The sequence below is a fragment of the Melitaea cinxia genome, chromosome 10 (genome assembly GCF_905220565.1).
Source record: "Melitaea cinxia chromosome 10, ilMelCinx1.1, whole genome shotgun sequence".
Classification (NCBI taxonomy): Eukaryota; Metazoa; Arthropoda; class Insecta; order Lepidoptera; family Nymphalidae; genus Melitaea; species Melitaea cinxia.
This window is the reverse complement of record NC_059403.1, coordinates 15,741,972-15,754,307: the sequence shown is the minus strand read 5'-3', so window position 1 is coordinate 15,754,307 and position 12,336 is coordinate 15,741,972. Positions and strand designations below refer to the sequence as shown.

The following is a 12,336-nucleotide window of genomic DNA, read 5'->3' as shown; positions in this document are numbered from 1 at the left end:
AAGTTTTTGGACAAAAATGTCAAAATGACAAATATTGAGGAGTCTATGATTATATAATTTTTAAATTGAAAATCTGTTTTACTACTTTAGACGTAAAGTTTTTATTTGTAATTATTAAGCAGTATTTAATTTAAACCACTATTTTTAAAAATTTCCAAATACCTTACTCTTAGGGGTTTGCAAATCAACGTCAAAACAAACCAAATAGTTCGCAATTTCGATCAATACGGACAGCCCTAGAAACTTTAAATAATACATTCTTAAAAAAGATCTGTATAAATGATACAAAAACTAACCCATCATTAAAGCTTCATATCCCAAGCACCTAGAGATCGTCGCCAAGAATCGTTTGTAGAACTATGTAAATTTCAGGTATGCCAACCTACGGACGAACGTTCACTTTGTCCAACGTGAACAATTTTAAAGTAAATTCCCCGGCGAGCGGGGGCGGCAAGGCCGGGGAGTATACAAAGGAGAGCGGCTTCCTCGCGTATTACGAGGTGATTTTAATTAAAAATTATTACCATGTTTATTCGGGATACCGTTTACATTTTCAGCAAACTACAAATGAGACTCAGTATTGCAGGATTTAAGGTAATAAGGAATTAAGCAGGCTTCTTGTAGGTACAGATAATTTTTTGTCGATTCTACTGATATGATAAATTTTTTTTAATAGCGAATTTTTAAATAGGAGTTAGTGACAGGAAGTACTCAAATACACTGACTTAAGTTTTAAGATCCAAAAATTATTAATTTGGTTTTAAATTACTGTTTGGAGTATAAGTTATTAAAATATATCAAAAAATTAATTAACAAAAAATAATTTTAATATTCAAATATTTGTACACTAGGATAAACTATTTAATAAATCGTAACAGTAAAATGTAAACGTGCGCTACGATCGTTTGAGGGATTACAGGCTGTCTCATAAGAAACTTAGTATCTGACAAGATCTCTCATTTCAAGGTTAAAAGCGAGATAAAGGGGCTTTTATTTTTCTTATTTGCAATTTACAGCTAACTTAATGAGTAATAAAAGTTATTACACGCTTAACGTTTCTGGTTCCTGTAGGCCGTTTAGATAAAAGTAACGCAGTTTCTAATCGGTTTACCTTTATACGAAACAAAATCTGTGTAATAAAAATTACAAAATTATGTGATTATAATTAAACTCTTATATCAGGTATTATTAGTTCGATTCATATGTTTTTATACTTAAAATGAAATTAGTTTATTACTAAAATGTATTGTAATTTATTAATAATTGCGCCAATTTCATAATGTAAAAAAAACGAGTGTGCTTTAGATCACACGACTGAAGTAAAACTTCGTTAGCTCCTACAGTCATATACGGAATGTAACTCTTTCTCTCTTTATCTTTACTAACTTTATCGCTGTCTCAACTTCCGTTCGCCTTGCATGATCATCCTTTTCATAACTTTGTCCTCACGCATTCATCGCCTTACTTCCCAAGTCAAGCGTGCGTAAAGAAGTTTTACTTCGAAAAATGTTTTCAAAATGAAGATTTTGAAAGACACACATAACCCAAAATATCAAATTTTATCGATTTTACGATTAATACTTTATTCAAATAAACGTAATAGGACCTGGGTGACCGAGCTTAGCTCGGTATTTTTAATAAATCGTGTTTTTTGAAAATCATATTTAAATACGAATTACATATTGATAAAATATGAATAATATTTTTCGATTTTATTTTTTTAGAAAAAAAAAAGAAAAAAAAAACGATAATCGGATCTGGAAAACTTGAGGATACGAACCATGATCTTTTCGGTCGAGCGCGATCGGCCGATTTCCCCTGAGCTACTACAACTTTATTGACAGATGCGAAATTTACCTTCTTATTCTGACGATATTGTAGCCATTTTTTCATTGCCTAAAAACAGGGATAAAACGACATTTTCTAAAAATGAATCCTAGCTAGATTTATTTATCTCCCCCAAAATTCCCTGCATACTAAATTTCATGAAAATCGTTGGAGCCGTTTCCGAGATTCAGATTATATAGATATATATATACAAGAATTGCTCGTTTAATAGTATAAAGATTAGTTCAAAATAAATTTCATGTCAAAATATTTAACTCTAATGTGCGGTTCAGAGACAATAGCGACGCTATTTTAATAGCCAGGAACAAGTTTAGTAATTAATTCATGTCTAACTTTCGCATTTCGGGCTACAGTTAACCTTTACCTCTTTTCATTAGGTGTGCGAAATGTTACGTAACGGTGGAACGTATGTGTGGGATGATGAGATGAAAGTGCCGTACGCGATCAGTGGCGACCAGTGGGTCGGTTTCGATGATGAGAAGTCCATCAGGAACAAGATGAGGTGAGTTTTCTTTATTCCTATAAATTTTATTTCATTCAAACACACACTCAGTGTTCGTAACAAATCGGTTTTGCGTCTCGATCGCCTTCCTTGCGTCCGCACAACTACCCACCTTATTTTTAATTGCCTAAATGAACTGTATTCAACCTTAACACTCCGGACAAATCTCTGCGATTTTTGGAGCGTATTACTGTATTTTTTTAAAAATGTAAAATGTGTTTAAATTAAAAAAAAAAAGTTTGAATAATTCACTCTTTCAATCTTTCACGCCTTTAACGGTTCTCTCTTGCAATCACTCACTCTTTAAGTCTCTCATGGTTTCAAAGCACTCACGATTTTCATGATTTACTCTTTTCATTCAATCACACACTCTTCCAATCTCACTTTTAATCACTCAATAATTATTCTTTATAAATCTATAGAGAGTATGTTGAACACACGATATTAAGTGACCAAAGTCAAGCATCTTTTTCATCAGTCTCTAACTCCTTGCTGGTTTGAATAAAAGTTAAAGAAGAAGGGAATATGAATTGACAAAGGATAAAATGAACTAAGAGAAGAAACAAAAAACTAAATCGCTAAACTAAATGGGATTTAGATAACTGTATGGTACTAAGGCAGTCAACGTGTCTTTCTAAAATATTGCTATATTTGTGTCCTAACATTATAACAAGTTTATTTAATGCAATAAGAAATCTCTAAAAATACATTTATTTCATTAAAATCGTAAATAATTTAAAACAATATTTATCTAACACTAGCTTCTGCCCGCGACTTCGCCTGAGTGGAACAGTTTCTTTGGGCTAACTGGGGATGCTCTCAAAAGGAAAGAAAACCCCGATTTTGAAAGAGCGCGTTCAAACAAATAACAAACAAACTCTTAAGCTTTATAATATTATTATAGATTAGCATAGATTAAAGTAATCCAGCCAGTGGTTTTTATCTTCTTGCCGAGATTATATTGAATAATTTATACTTTTCATGATTAAAGTCAACTGTAGACGAGTAACAGTGTATTTAATATTTAAACATACTAGAGTTATTTATGCGATAATTCGATGTTTGTTACTCAAGCACGTAAGAACGACTGAATGTAACTAGATTATATATTTGGCACAGAGATTGTTGTGTCAAAGCACTAGGCTACATTTCATCTCAGAACATCGTACTTTTCTCGTGCGATACATAAGCACACTTCCACAAGGACTAAGTCGCTGATAACAGCTAGTGGATGAAACGTACGATTGGCATTTTTTTATTCGAACTACCAATCGACTAGCCTATGTGATGCTTTTAGTCTGATACCGATAAATCATACGAATAGCGTCTCATACTCAAACACATTTTCATGTTTTATTTATTAACTTTATTAAATCACGACTCCATGAAACTATTCCTGATTTCAGTATTATATCGTAATATTATCTATATACATGTTATTTTTAATATAGATGGATCAAGGACAATGGTTTCGGCGGTGCCATGGTGTGGACTGTTGACATGGACGACTTCTCCGGCAGCGTTTGTGGGGGGGATGTGAAGTATCCTCTTATTGGAGCGATGAGGTGAGCTCGTGGTCTAAAATTAGTTAATCTCGTAACAAATTTGAGTAAAAGTGAAACGTATTTCTATCAAGTACGTTTTTTATTGAAATTTCAGTTTAATACAAACGACTTTTTTTTTAAATAAGTATTCAGTAATTCAATAGGTTGTATGAAATCAAGTTATGACTTTTAGTAACGAAACCATAAATAAATAACATTCGAAACCGTGATGGAACATCTAGCATGCTATATATAATTAATAACATTATTATTATTTTTATTATTAAATTATTTTACATCAAAGATTCATAATTTAAGATAATAATGTCAGAAATATGAATGTTAAATTTGAAGTTATATGACAATTACGTCCCCTAATGCCTTTTAGAAAAGTCAGATCACAGAACAGAAAGGTGTAACAGAACTGGTGTGTGAAAAATATATTAAAATATCATTTTTTTAGTCCAAAACTGTGATACGCGTATTTTATATTTCTACAAAAAATGCTGGCTTGGTTGTATTCATTACAAATAAATAGGTATTTAATTTATAAACCCACATTCTTACTTAAAAATAATGTACAATATAAAACCAGAAATTCTCCATGTCAATAAAGCTCAAAGCACATGTATCATTATATTTTTCCTTTTATTTAAAAGTTATTAATCTGGAAATTTATCATATAGCAATTAATTAATTGTCTGTTTATTTAAATAAATTTATTACTCTCCTGTACCTATTAGATATTTCCATTCATGAAATGAATTATAAAGGCCTATTTTCACCTTATACTAATGAAGCCTTTCAGCATTCATTATTTGAAAAATAACAATTTTTTTGCTTTTATATTAAATAAACATTTGTTGATATCTACGATTTTATTTTTGTGTTACCCACACATTAGGAATTCTAAACATTTTTGTATATCATATCAAAAATTGACGGTTCGCTTAAACCGAAAATAAAATCATCATATCAAAAATTTCGATCTAACGGGTATATCGTTCCATAGCATAATTGGCTAGAGCGCCGACACGGTCAGTCGGAGACGCGGGTTCGATCCCCCGGGAACGGTCAATTTTTGATATGATATTCAAAAATGTTTAAACATTTGTTGTATAAAAAATGCGTACAACCAAATCATTCCTATTAGTACAATACTCGTTGTTCTGTGACAAAGAATCAACAATCGAGGGGGGAACAAAACGAAATGGTTCGTAAACATTCGTCTTGTAAGTTAATGGAGTGTGCGAATCAAAATATACTTTATCACGCGAAATTCCACAAGGAGCGGAACTTTGCTCAAGTAGGTATATTTAATATTTATTGTGGCCAACATTTTTTATTATTAAATTGAAATTTCGAATAATTTAACGCGTCAATAAATCACATTGACGTACTCATAAACCTCCAAAATTGTGTCTCGTGAAATATGTTAAAAAGTGTGTGTGTGTGTGCGTGTGTGTGTGTGTGTGTGTCTGTGTGTGTGTGCGTGTGTGGGTGTGTGTGTACATATTATATACGCACGTAAGAAGTTATACTTCATTGGTTAGCTAACTTCACGTTGCTAACTTCTTCTTCGTTGACTAGCTAACTTCGGGGTGTCGATTTTTCGTGACGGTGTGCGCGCGCATCGTTAATATTCACTCTCATCATTTTTCATTAACGTGCCAGAAGAAATATAACTTTAAAATCAACAGTTTTAATGTGTTAAATATGCTTAAAACATATATTTAAAGCTATTTTAACTGCCGTATACACATAACGTAAGGTGTAAGACTCAATATTTTTATGTAGTGTATTACATAATATTAAACAAAATTCCACTTATTGAATGACAGAAAACGCGACGCTAAAACCTTTATTGTGTAAAAGATTAAGAAGAAAATAGTCATTTAATCTCATACAAAATAGTAAAATGAAATTCAATGGACTAATTAATTTCGACAAGGTTATTTTACACATCAAACGGATGTCAATAAACTCTAAATTTAAAAAAAAAAACAAGGAGAGTCATGGTAGCAAAATCATTTTTAAAATTTGGCACATTAAAAACTTTGGTACACCCAGTGTTAGGGAATAATCATAAGCTAAAGACAATGTTTAATAAATATATCTATCATATCTCGATAGATAAATTTTTCAAAGGAACCTTTTACGAAATGTCAAAAATAACCACAAAATGTGCATAGAAATTTTTATCAGAAATTTAATGATTATTACAACTGATCAATGTGCTTCAGTTTTTTGTGTTTGATGAAGGTGTGACGTGATCGGGATGTCTGTTTTTATATTTTGAAACACACGATATCCTAATGAAAGCTGTTACGTATTAGACTTTATTCTGTAATGTAAACGATATCTTTTAGAAGATATCTTTCATATCTTTCATGATTCAGGGACAAGTCTAAAAAAAAACTTACCGCACATTTCTGCTCATAAGTATAATGTTTAATTTGATATTTATACTATTCTTTTTTTTTTAAATATTATACTTCTGCTATATTTTTATGATTTGCTGCAACTCTAAAACTGTTATTTAATGTCTTCTAAGGCGAGTGATGTATGCACCCGTAACTGGCATGCATACCGGACTATGTACATGAACGTGATATGTAATGTTTAGTATGTTATGCTGTTGGTTTGTCAGTAAATAAATAAATAAATAAATAAATAAAATAGACGTTGGTCCAAGCCATTTAACAAATATTTGATAATGTGAGAAGTTTCGCAAACACCTAAAAATAGTAACAAAATTAAGGTATATTAATATATATTTTAAAAAAAACTCATAATGAAAATTTTAACTAATACTCTTGAGTTAAGCTGGCATTTTTGTATCTTTACCTTAGAAATAACTAAAGCTTAGTTGAAAGTAAAATGTTATCCGTCAATACGCTTTATTAAGCCTTAGCTCGGCTAATATCAATAATAATAATTTCCATAATGTTTAATTATGATACCTTAATACATCATTGAATGATACACTAAAAATTCAATAATATTTACATAAATTTTAATTTCAAATAGTGAATGTTAATTAATTTTAATTTTAATTTTAATTTATTAAAAACAGGGAAGAACTCCGTGGTATATCTCGTGGTAAGAACGCGAAGGACGTAGACTGGGCGGAAGTAGCTGGAACAGTTGTCATCGAAGTGACAGAGAAACCTCAACCGATCAAGATCAGCCTCTCTGACGTTCTCAGCAAGATCAAGAAACCGACTAAGACGATTGTTATCAAAAACAACAATGCTTTGACCGTGGATAAGAACAGTAAGTACTAAGTAATTAATCATTATAGACTGGAAGGGTTCCCAAATGCGTTTTAAAAAGTAAGAAGAAGTAAACAATAAACTGTAATGTAACGCTATACAAAGTTAATATTTGGTCGTCTATCTAGACGAGTTATAATTTTTTGTCAGCATAAGATTAAAATAAATTGACTTATTATAGGTCATATTTTAAATATAACATAAAATCTAATATGTATATAAAATTCTCGTGTCGCGGTATTTGTAGTTAAACTCCTCCGAAATGGCTTGACCGATTCTCATAAAATTTTGTGTTCATATTGGGTAGGTCTCAGAATCGAACAACATCTATTTATCATCCCCCTAAATGTTAAGGGTAGTCCACCCCTAATTGTTTTTAGTTTTTAAATAAATTATTTATCTTTTATTTTATTATGATTTGGCGTTAAAAATACATACAACCCTAAATTTACACCCTTCTACCACCAACCCCTATTTTTAAATAGCGTTTAGCGGCAAGGCAACGTTTGCCGAGTCAGCTAGTATCAAATAATATTCATAATTAACGAGGTCTTATTAAAAGCTATAACCAAACGTATTTTTTTACGATTGATAATTCGGAATAAAAATTTACTTATTTATTTATTTATTTACGCAAATTAAATTAACGCAATATTCAAAAAGTTTGCTTAATAAGTAAAGATTTAATGAAACATTATAATTATTATGTAAAAATAAACTTTTCCTAAGAATATAATATTATAAATTCTTTCTCACAAATAAATAATTATGTATTTTATAACATTCACGAATGGTCGTCTATTCCTAAGACTGTTATAGCTAATTATTTTTATACCTAAATATACACGGACCTAATACACATAAATATATAAATACAAATACAAATAATACACACATACCTATACGGTTGTAGCGACATCTATCGCGCGGCATACAAACTAGAGAAAACTGACGTATCCTACATCGCGCTATCAAAGTTATCAAAGTAATTGAGTATATATACAAGATCCCGACAACAAACGTCGGGGCGTTAGCCCACCAAACACAACACCCGTCTGGTCGGAGGTTTCTCCCTTTTCAACGGTGGATTAGAAACTTCACAACCTATTCCTCGTACACCTCCAAACGGTAATCGAAACCGTAACCCGCGGACCAGAAAGCAGGGCCACTACAAACTGTGCCAACGCAACAAAAATCCTTACCAAAGAAAAATATTATGTACCATATTAATTATTATTTTTAGTACCCATATTTAACACGAACTTAAAATAACAATTGATTTAAAGTTGTTGCAAAAGTGAAGGTAGTTTTAAAAAAGATAAAAACTGATATTTAAACTTAAGTACCATTTATATTCTTGGATATTTTAATAATAAACTTTAATGTCGATGAAACCAGAATATACAAATATAACCGAGCCAATGTAAATATTCGATTGAGCTTGAACCAAAGGTGATTTGGGGTAATTGTACGTCTACCTGAAAATTGGACGAGTAAACATGCAAAAAAAAACAAGTTCTCTACTTTTACAAACATTTTTCGAAAATACTTTCAAGGGCGGTAGCAGCCAGTAGCCGCTTGGTAAACTTACATACAATAAAACAATACACTGTATGATGAAAATGTCCGACAGCTAATTTTAGTATTCTATATAATGAGGCGATTACGATCCGATCCCTCTCTGAATCATTATCTATATTAAGATAAATAGAAATAATTTCAATGTATATTAAAACATTTATTAAATAAGATTTAAGAAAATAGAACTTAAAACGCAAAATTTATTAAACGTTTTTGTTATTAACACAAATCACTTAAACTCAATTTTAAATTAATTTTTAAATACATAAATAAACGCCTCACTCTAAACGGACTTTGTCCTGTGTCGGGGGTCTGGAAACACACAATACACAAGCACAAACGCCAAGACGATGACAAACATCTTTTATCAATATCTATCATTATTTTAGTTATTTTACTATAAAAAATATTTGATCACTTATAACTTTTATTATTTTTAAATAAAACTGACCTAGTCTGTGTAGTTAAGGCATTAAAGAATATAGCCACTTCCTCTCTTCCCGTGGGTGTCATAAGAGGCGACTAAGGGATAACACAGTTCCACTATCACCTAGGAACTTAAAAAGCCGACCGATGACGGGATAACCATCCAACTGCTGGGTTTGAAATACACAGACTGAAGACGGGCAGCACCGTCTTCGGTGCGACAATACCAGCACTGCGGTTACTAAGCCGCCTGCCCAGCGTGTTGACTATAGGCAAAACCTATAAGTTCACCCCGTTTTCGGCGTGAACTTGTGGAGGCCTATGTCCAGCAGTGGACTGCGATAGGCTGAAATGATGATGAAGTGATGAAATAAAACTTTATAAACACGAGAATAAAAACTCGTATAAAAATACGGCTACAGTGTGTTATTGAGCCATCAAAACACAATTTAGTGAAACGTTATATCAAACGACAGCTTGTGAAAACTTTCACTAACTTTTTCAACACCAATCGGCTCGACTCACGCCTCATATATTAGTTTTATTTTCGGTACACCGTGCACCGTTTATGTTATTCTCATTAACTTTCTAAGCTGATTGTGCGTAATTAATTCATAAAGTATGAAGAAATAGCTGTTACGTGACATGCAGTTTTCGTCTGCTTTTTTTACAGTAACTTTTTAACACAATATTTATTTAAATTAATTAATTATATACTTGTAAACAACGTTTATACTGTTATGTAAAAGACATAAAAAGTTAAAAAATTTTACAAGCAAAAAAATATGCTAATAATTAATTCTAAAATAAAACAGTATTTAACAATATAAAATAAAAATAAAAATTAACAATGTATAAAACTGTAGTTTAAAAAGTAACTAAATTTGTAAGTACCGATGAACAAGTTATGAAAATTCATTTTTGTAAGTTTACTTTTTACACACCCAGAAAACAAGTGAGCCCTGTTTGTGACACTAAAAGTACACCAATCTTAAATGGGGTGCCACAAGGGTCATTTTTAGGTACTATTTTTTCTCCACCGTCAAGAATGGCTCTGAACAGCGACAGCCCGCGACATACTTACTAAAAGTTTCAGACATCGAGAGCTTTCACGTTCGAGCTTTCGACAACCACGATATCAAGACCCACAAAACTGCAGATAATATTCGATTTTGGTCTATAATAGAAGGCTCACAGGGTTCTAAACTGCTTGCCATATTTTGGCATATTTTATGAAAGCTATGATTTAAGCTTACAAAGTTCATGATACGTTGAGCGATAATATTTACAAGTAGGCACGACAAAGTTTTACAAAACACTATCTTGGCGAACGAAGAAATATTTTGTAATTTTCAAAAAGATTCTTCAAATTACTTTCATTGACTTTTTTGTATAAGCATACATTAAAATATTATTTAATTATAATTTATTTTAATAAGACATTAAAAATAGAAGTTAACCTTTCCTTAATTTAATAAATAAATTAACATAATTAAAAAAACATGAAACCCCATTAAAGAGCAATAAATTTTTGTATTAATATTTCACAGATTTCTTTTTAAGTTTCAACTAATAACAAATCTTTCAGATATTGATAAAAAATCGAATCTTGATAGATGAAAAAGTAATTTATCTCTAATAGGATTTCTCATTTTTCTGATTTCATAATAATTTTATCATTTTACAATCAAAGAATCTATATCCATAGTAATATTCTAAATGCAAATTTAAAACAGTTTCTATTTCATAAATAAAAGGTTAAAAAGAAGTAATTATTATATCATACGGAATAATATGGCAAGACTAAGATAATTTATTTCACACACATACACATTTACAGAGCTTGTGTAATTACATTGAACTAGTGGTCGCCCAGAGGTCGAAATTCGACCACAATTAAAAATTAAAAATTAACTAAAACCAAAAAATTATGAAAATAAAGAACCTTTTGTAAATTTTTAAATTTTACTACGAACTGACAATCAAAAAAAGAATATAATATGCGTGTGTGTGTCAAATACATGGTAATGTCTGTAATGTTTCTTTTTATTGATTTTAAATATTTTTATGTATACTTTTAAAAACATATTAGCATTTTGCACTTCTTTTCCATGTAATATATAGATTACATTATCAAAACATCTTAAAATAAAAGTAAAATTTAGAAGATAGATCTAACGCTAAGATAAGATAAGATACTAGACTTTTTAATGTATGTCAAAGTTCTTGTCTTCTAAAGTGAAATGGAACAGTTGATAAATCATTACATCGCTAAGACTCTCTGTCTTTACGTACTTTTTATAACGAAGACTTTTCTAATGAGGCTTAGACTTTTATAACAATGGCGATTGTTAGGTCTTTTAAAACTCTTACTTCGTTATCTAAAACAGATTCTTGTATTGTTTTAATACTAATTTTTATTGGTCGCTTCAGCCTGTAATATCCCACTACTGGGCATAGGCCTCTTTCTCCGTGTAGAAGACGGATCAGAGCTTAATCCACCACGCTGGTTTATTGCAGGCTGGCAGATATGTTGCTTACTATGAGTAACGATCGCTTTCATGTATACATGATAACAACTAGAACCGATAGCTTAACGTGCTCTCCGAGGCACGGTGAACAACACAAGGATGAACAACCAGACCGGAAATAAATATTTGTATAAACACAAATATCCACTCCGGGCGGGAATCGAACCCGCGTTTTTAGGCGCCACCGACACGGCACACACACCTTTACACTAAAGCGGTCGGCGGTACTACTTTTTTTATTAAGACTTGTGTTTATCTTTTTCGGTGATTAATAATGATTGTTCAAAAGCGGTTGGTCGTAAAATTTAAAGAGACGTAATAATTAAATAAAAATACTGCAGATAATTAATATTATCACTCATTCTTTGAAGACAATGACATAATAAGAATAAAGATAAGACAATTGTATTTGAAAATTCTTATTAAAGTTGAGGTCTTGGAATATGTTGCTGTGTGAAAAAAATTACAATTTGACTTTTGTTACGAGTGTAATAAGCTCATGCGGTAATAAGCGAATACTGTGTCATTGACTATCTTAATTTTTCTTCTTCAAGCTTGTTATCAGAATACGTATATTGTTGCACTTTTTGCAACATATCGCCACTTTTTTGTGGTTTCTTTTCTAGCTA

The 12,336-nt window shown here is 31.1% G+C and overlaps 1 protein-coding gene across 1 annotated transcript in view; it reads left to right on the top strand.

The window, feature by feature from the left end:
* LOC123657045 (acidic mammalian chitinase) overlaps positions 1 to 12,336 on the top strand; it is a 59,145-nt gene that overhangs the window by 35,822 nt on the left and 10,987 nt on the right. The window contains exons 5-8 of the mRNA XM_045592643.1: positions 373 to 500; positions 2,226 to 2,350; positions 3,802 to 3,915; positions 6,971 to 7,170. Of these exons, the coding sequence (XP_045448599.1) occupies positions 373 to 500; positions 2,226 to 2,350; positions 3,802 to 3,915; positions 6,971 to 7,170 (567 nt within the window). The remainder of the gene's footprint in view (positions 1 to 372; positions 501 to 2,225; positions 2,351 to 3,801; positions 3,916 to 6,970; positions 7,171 to 12,336) is intronic.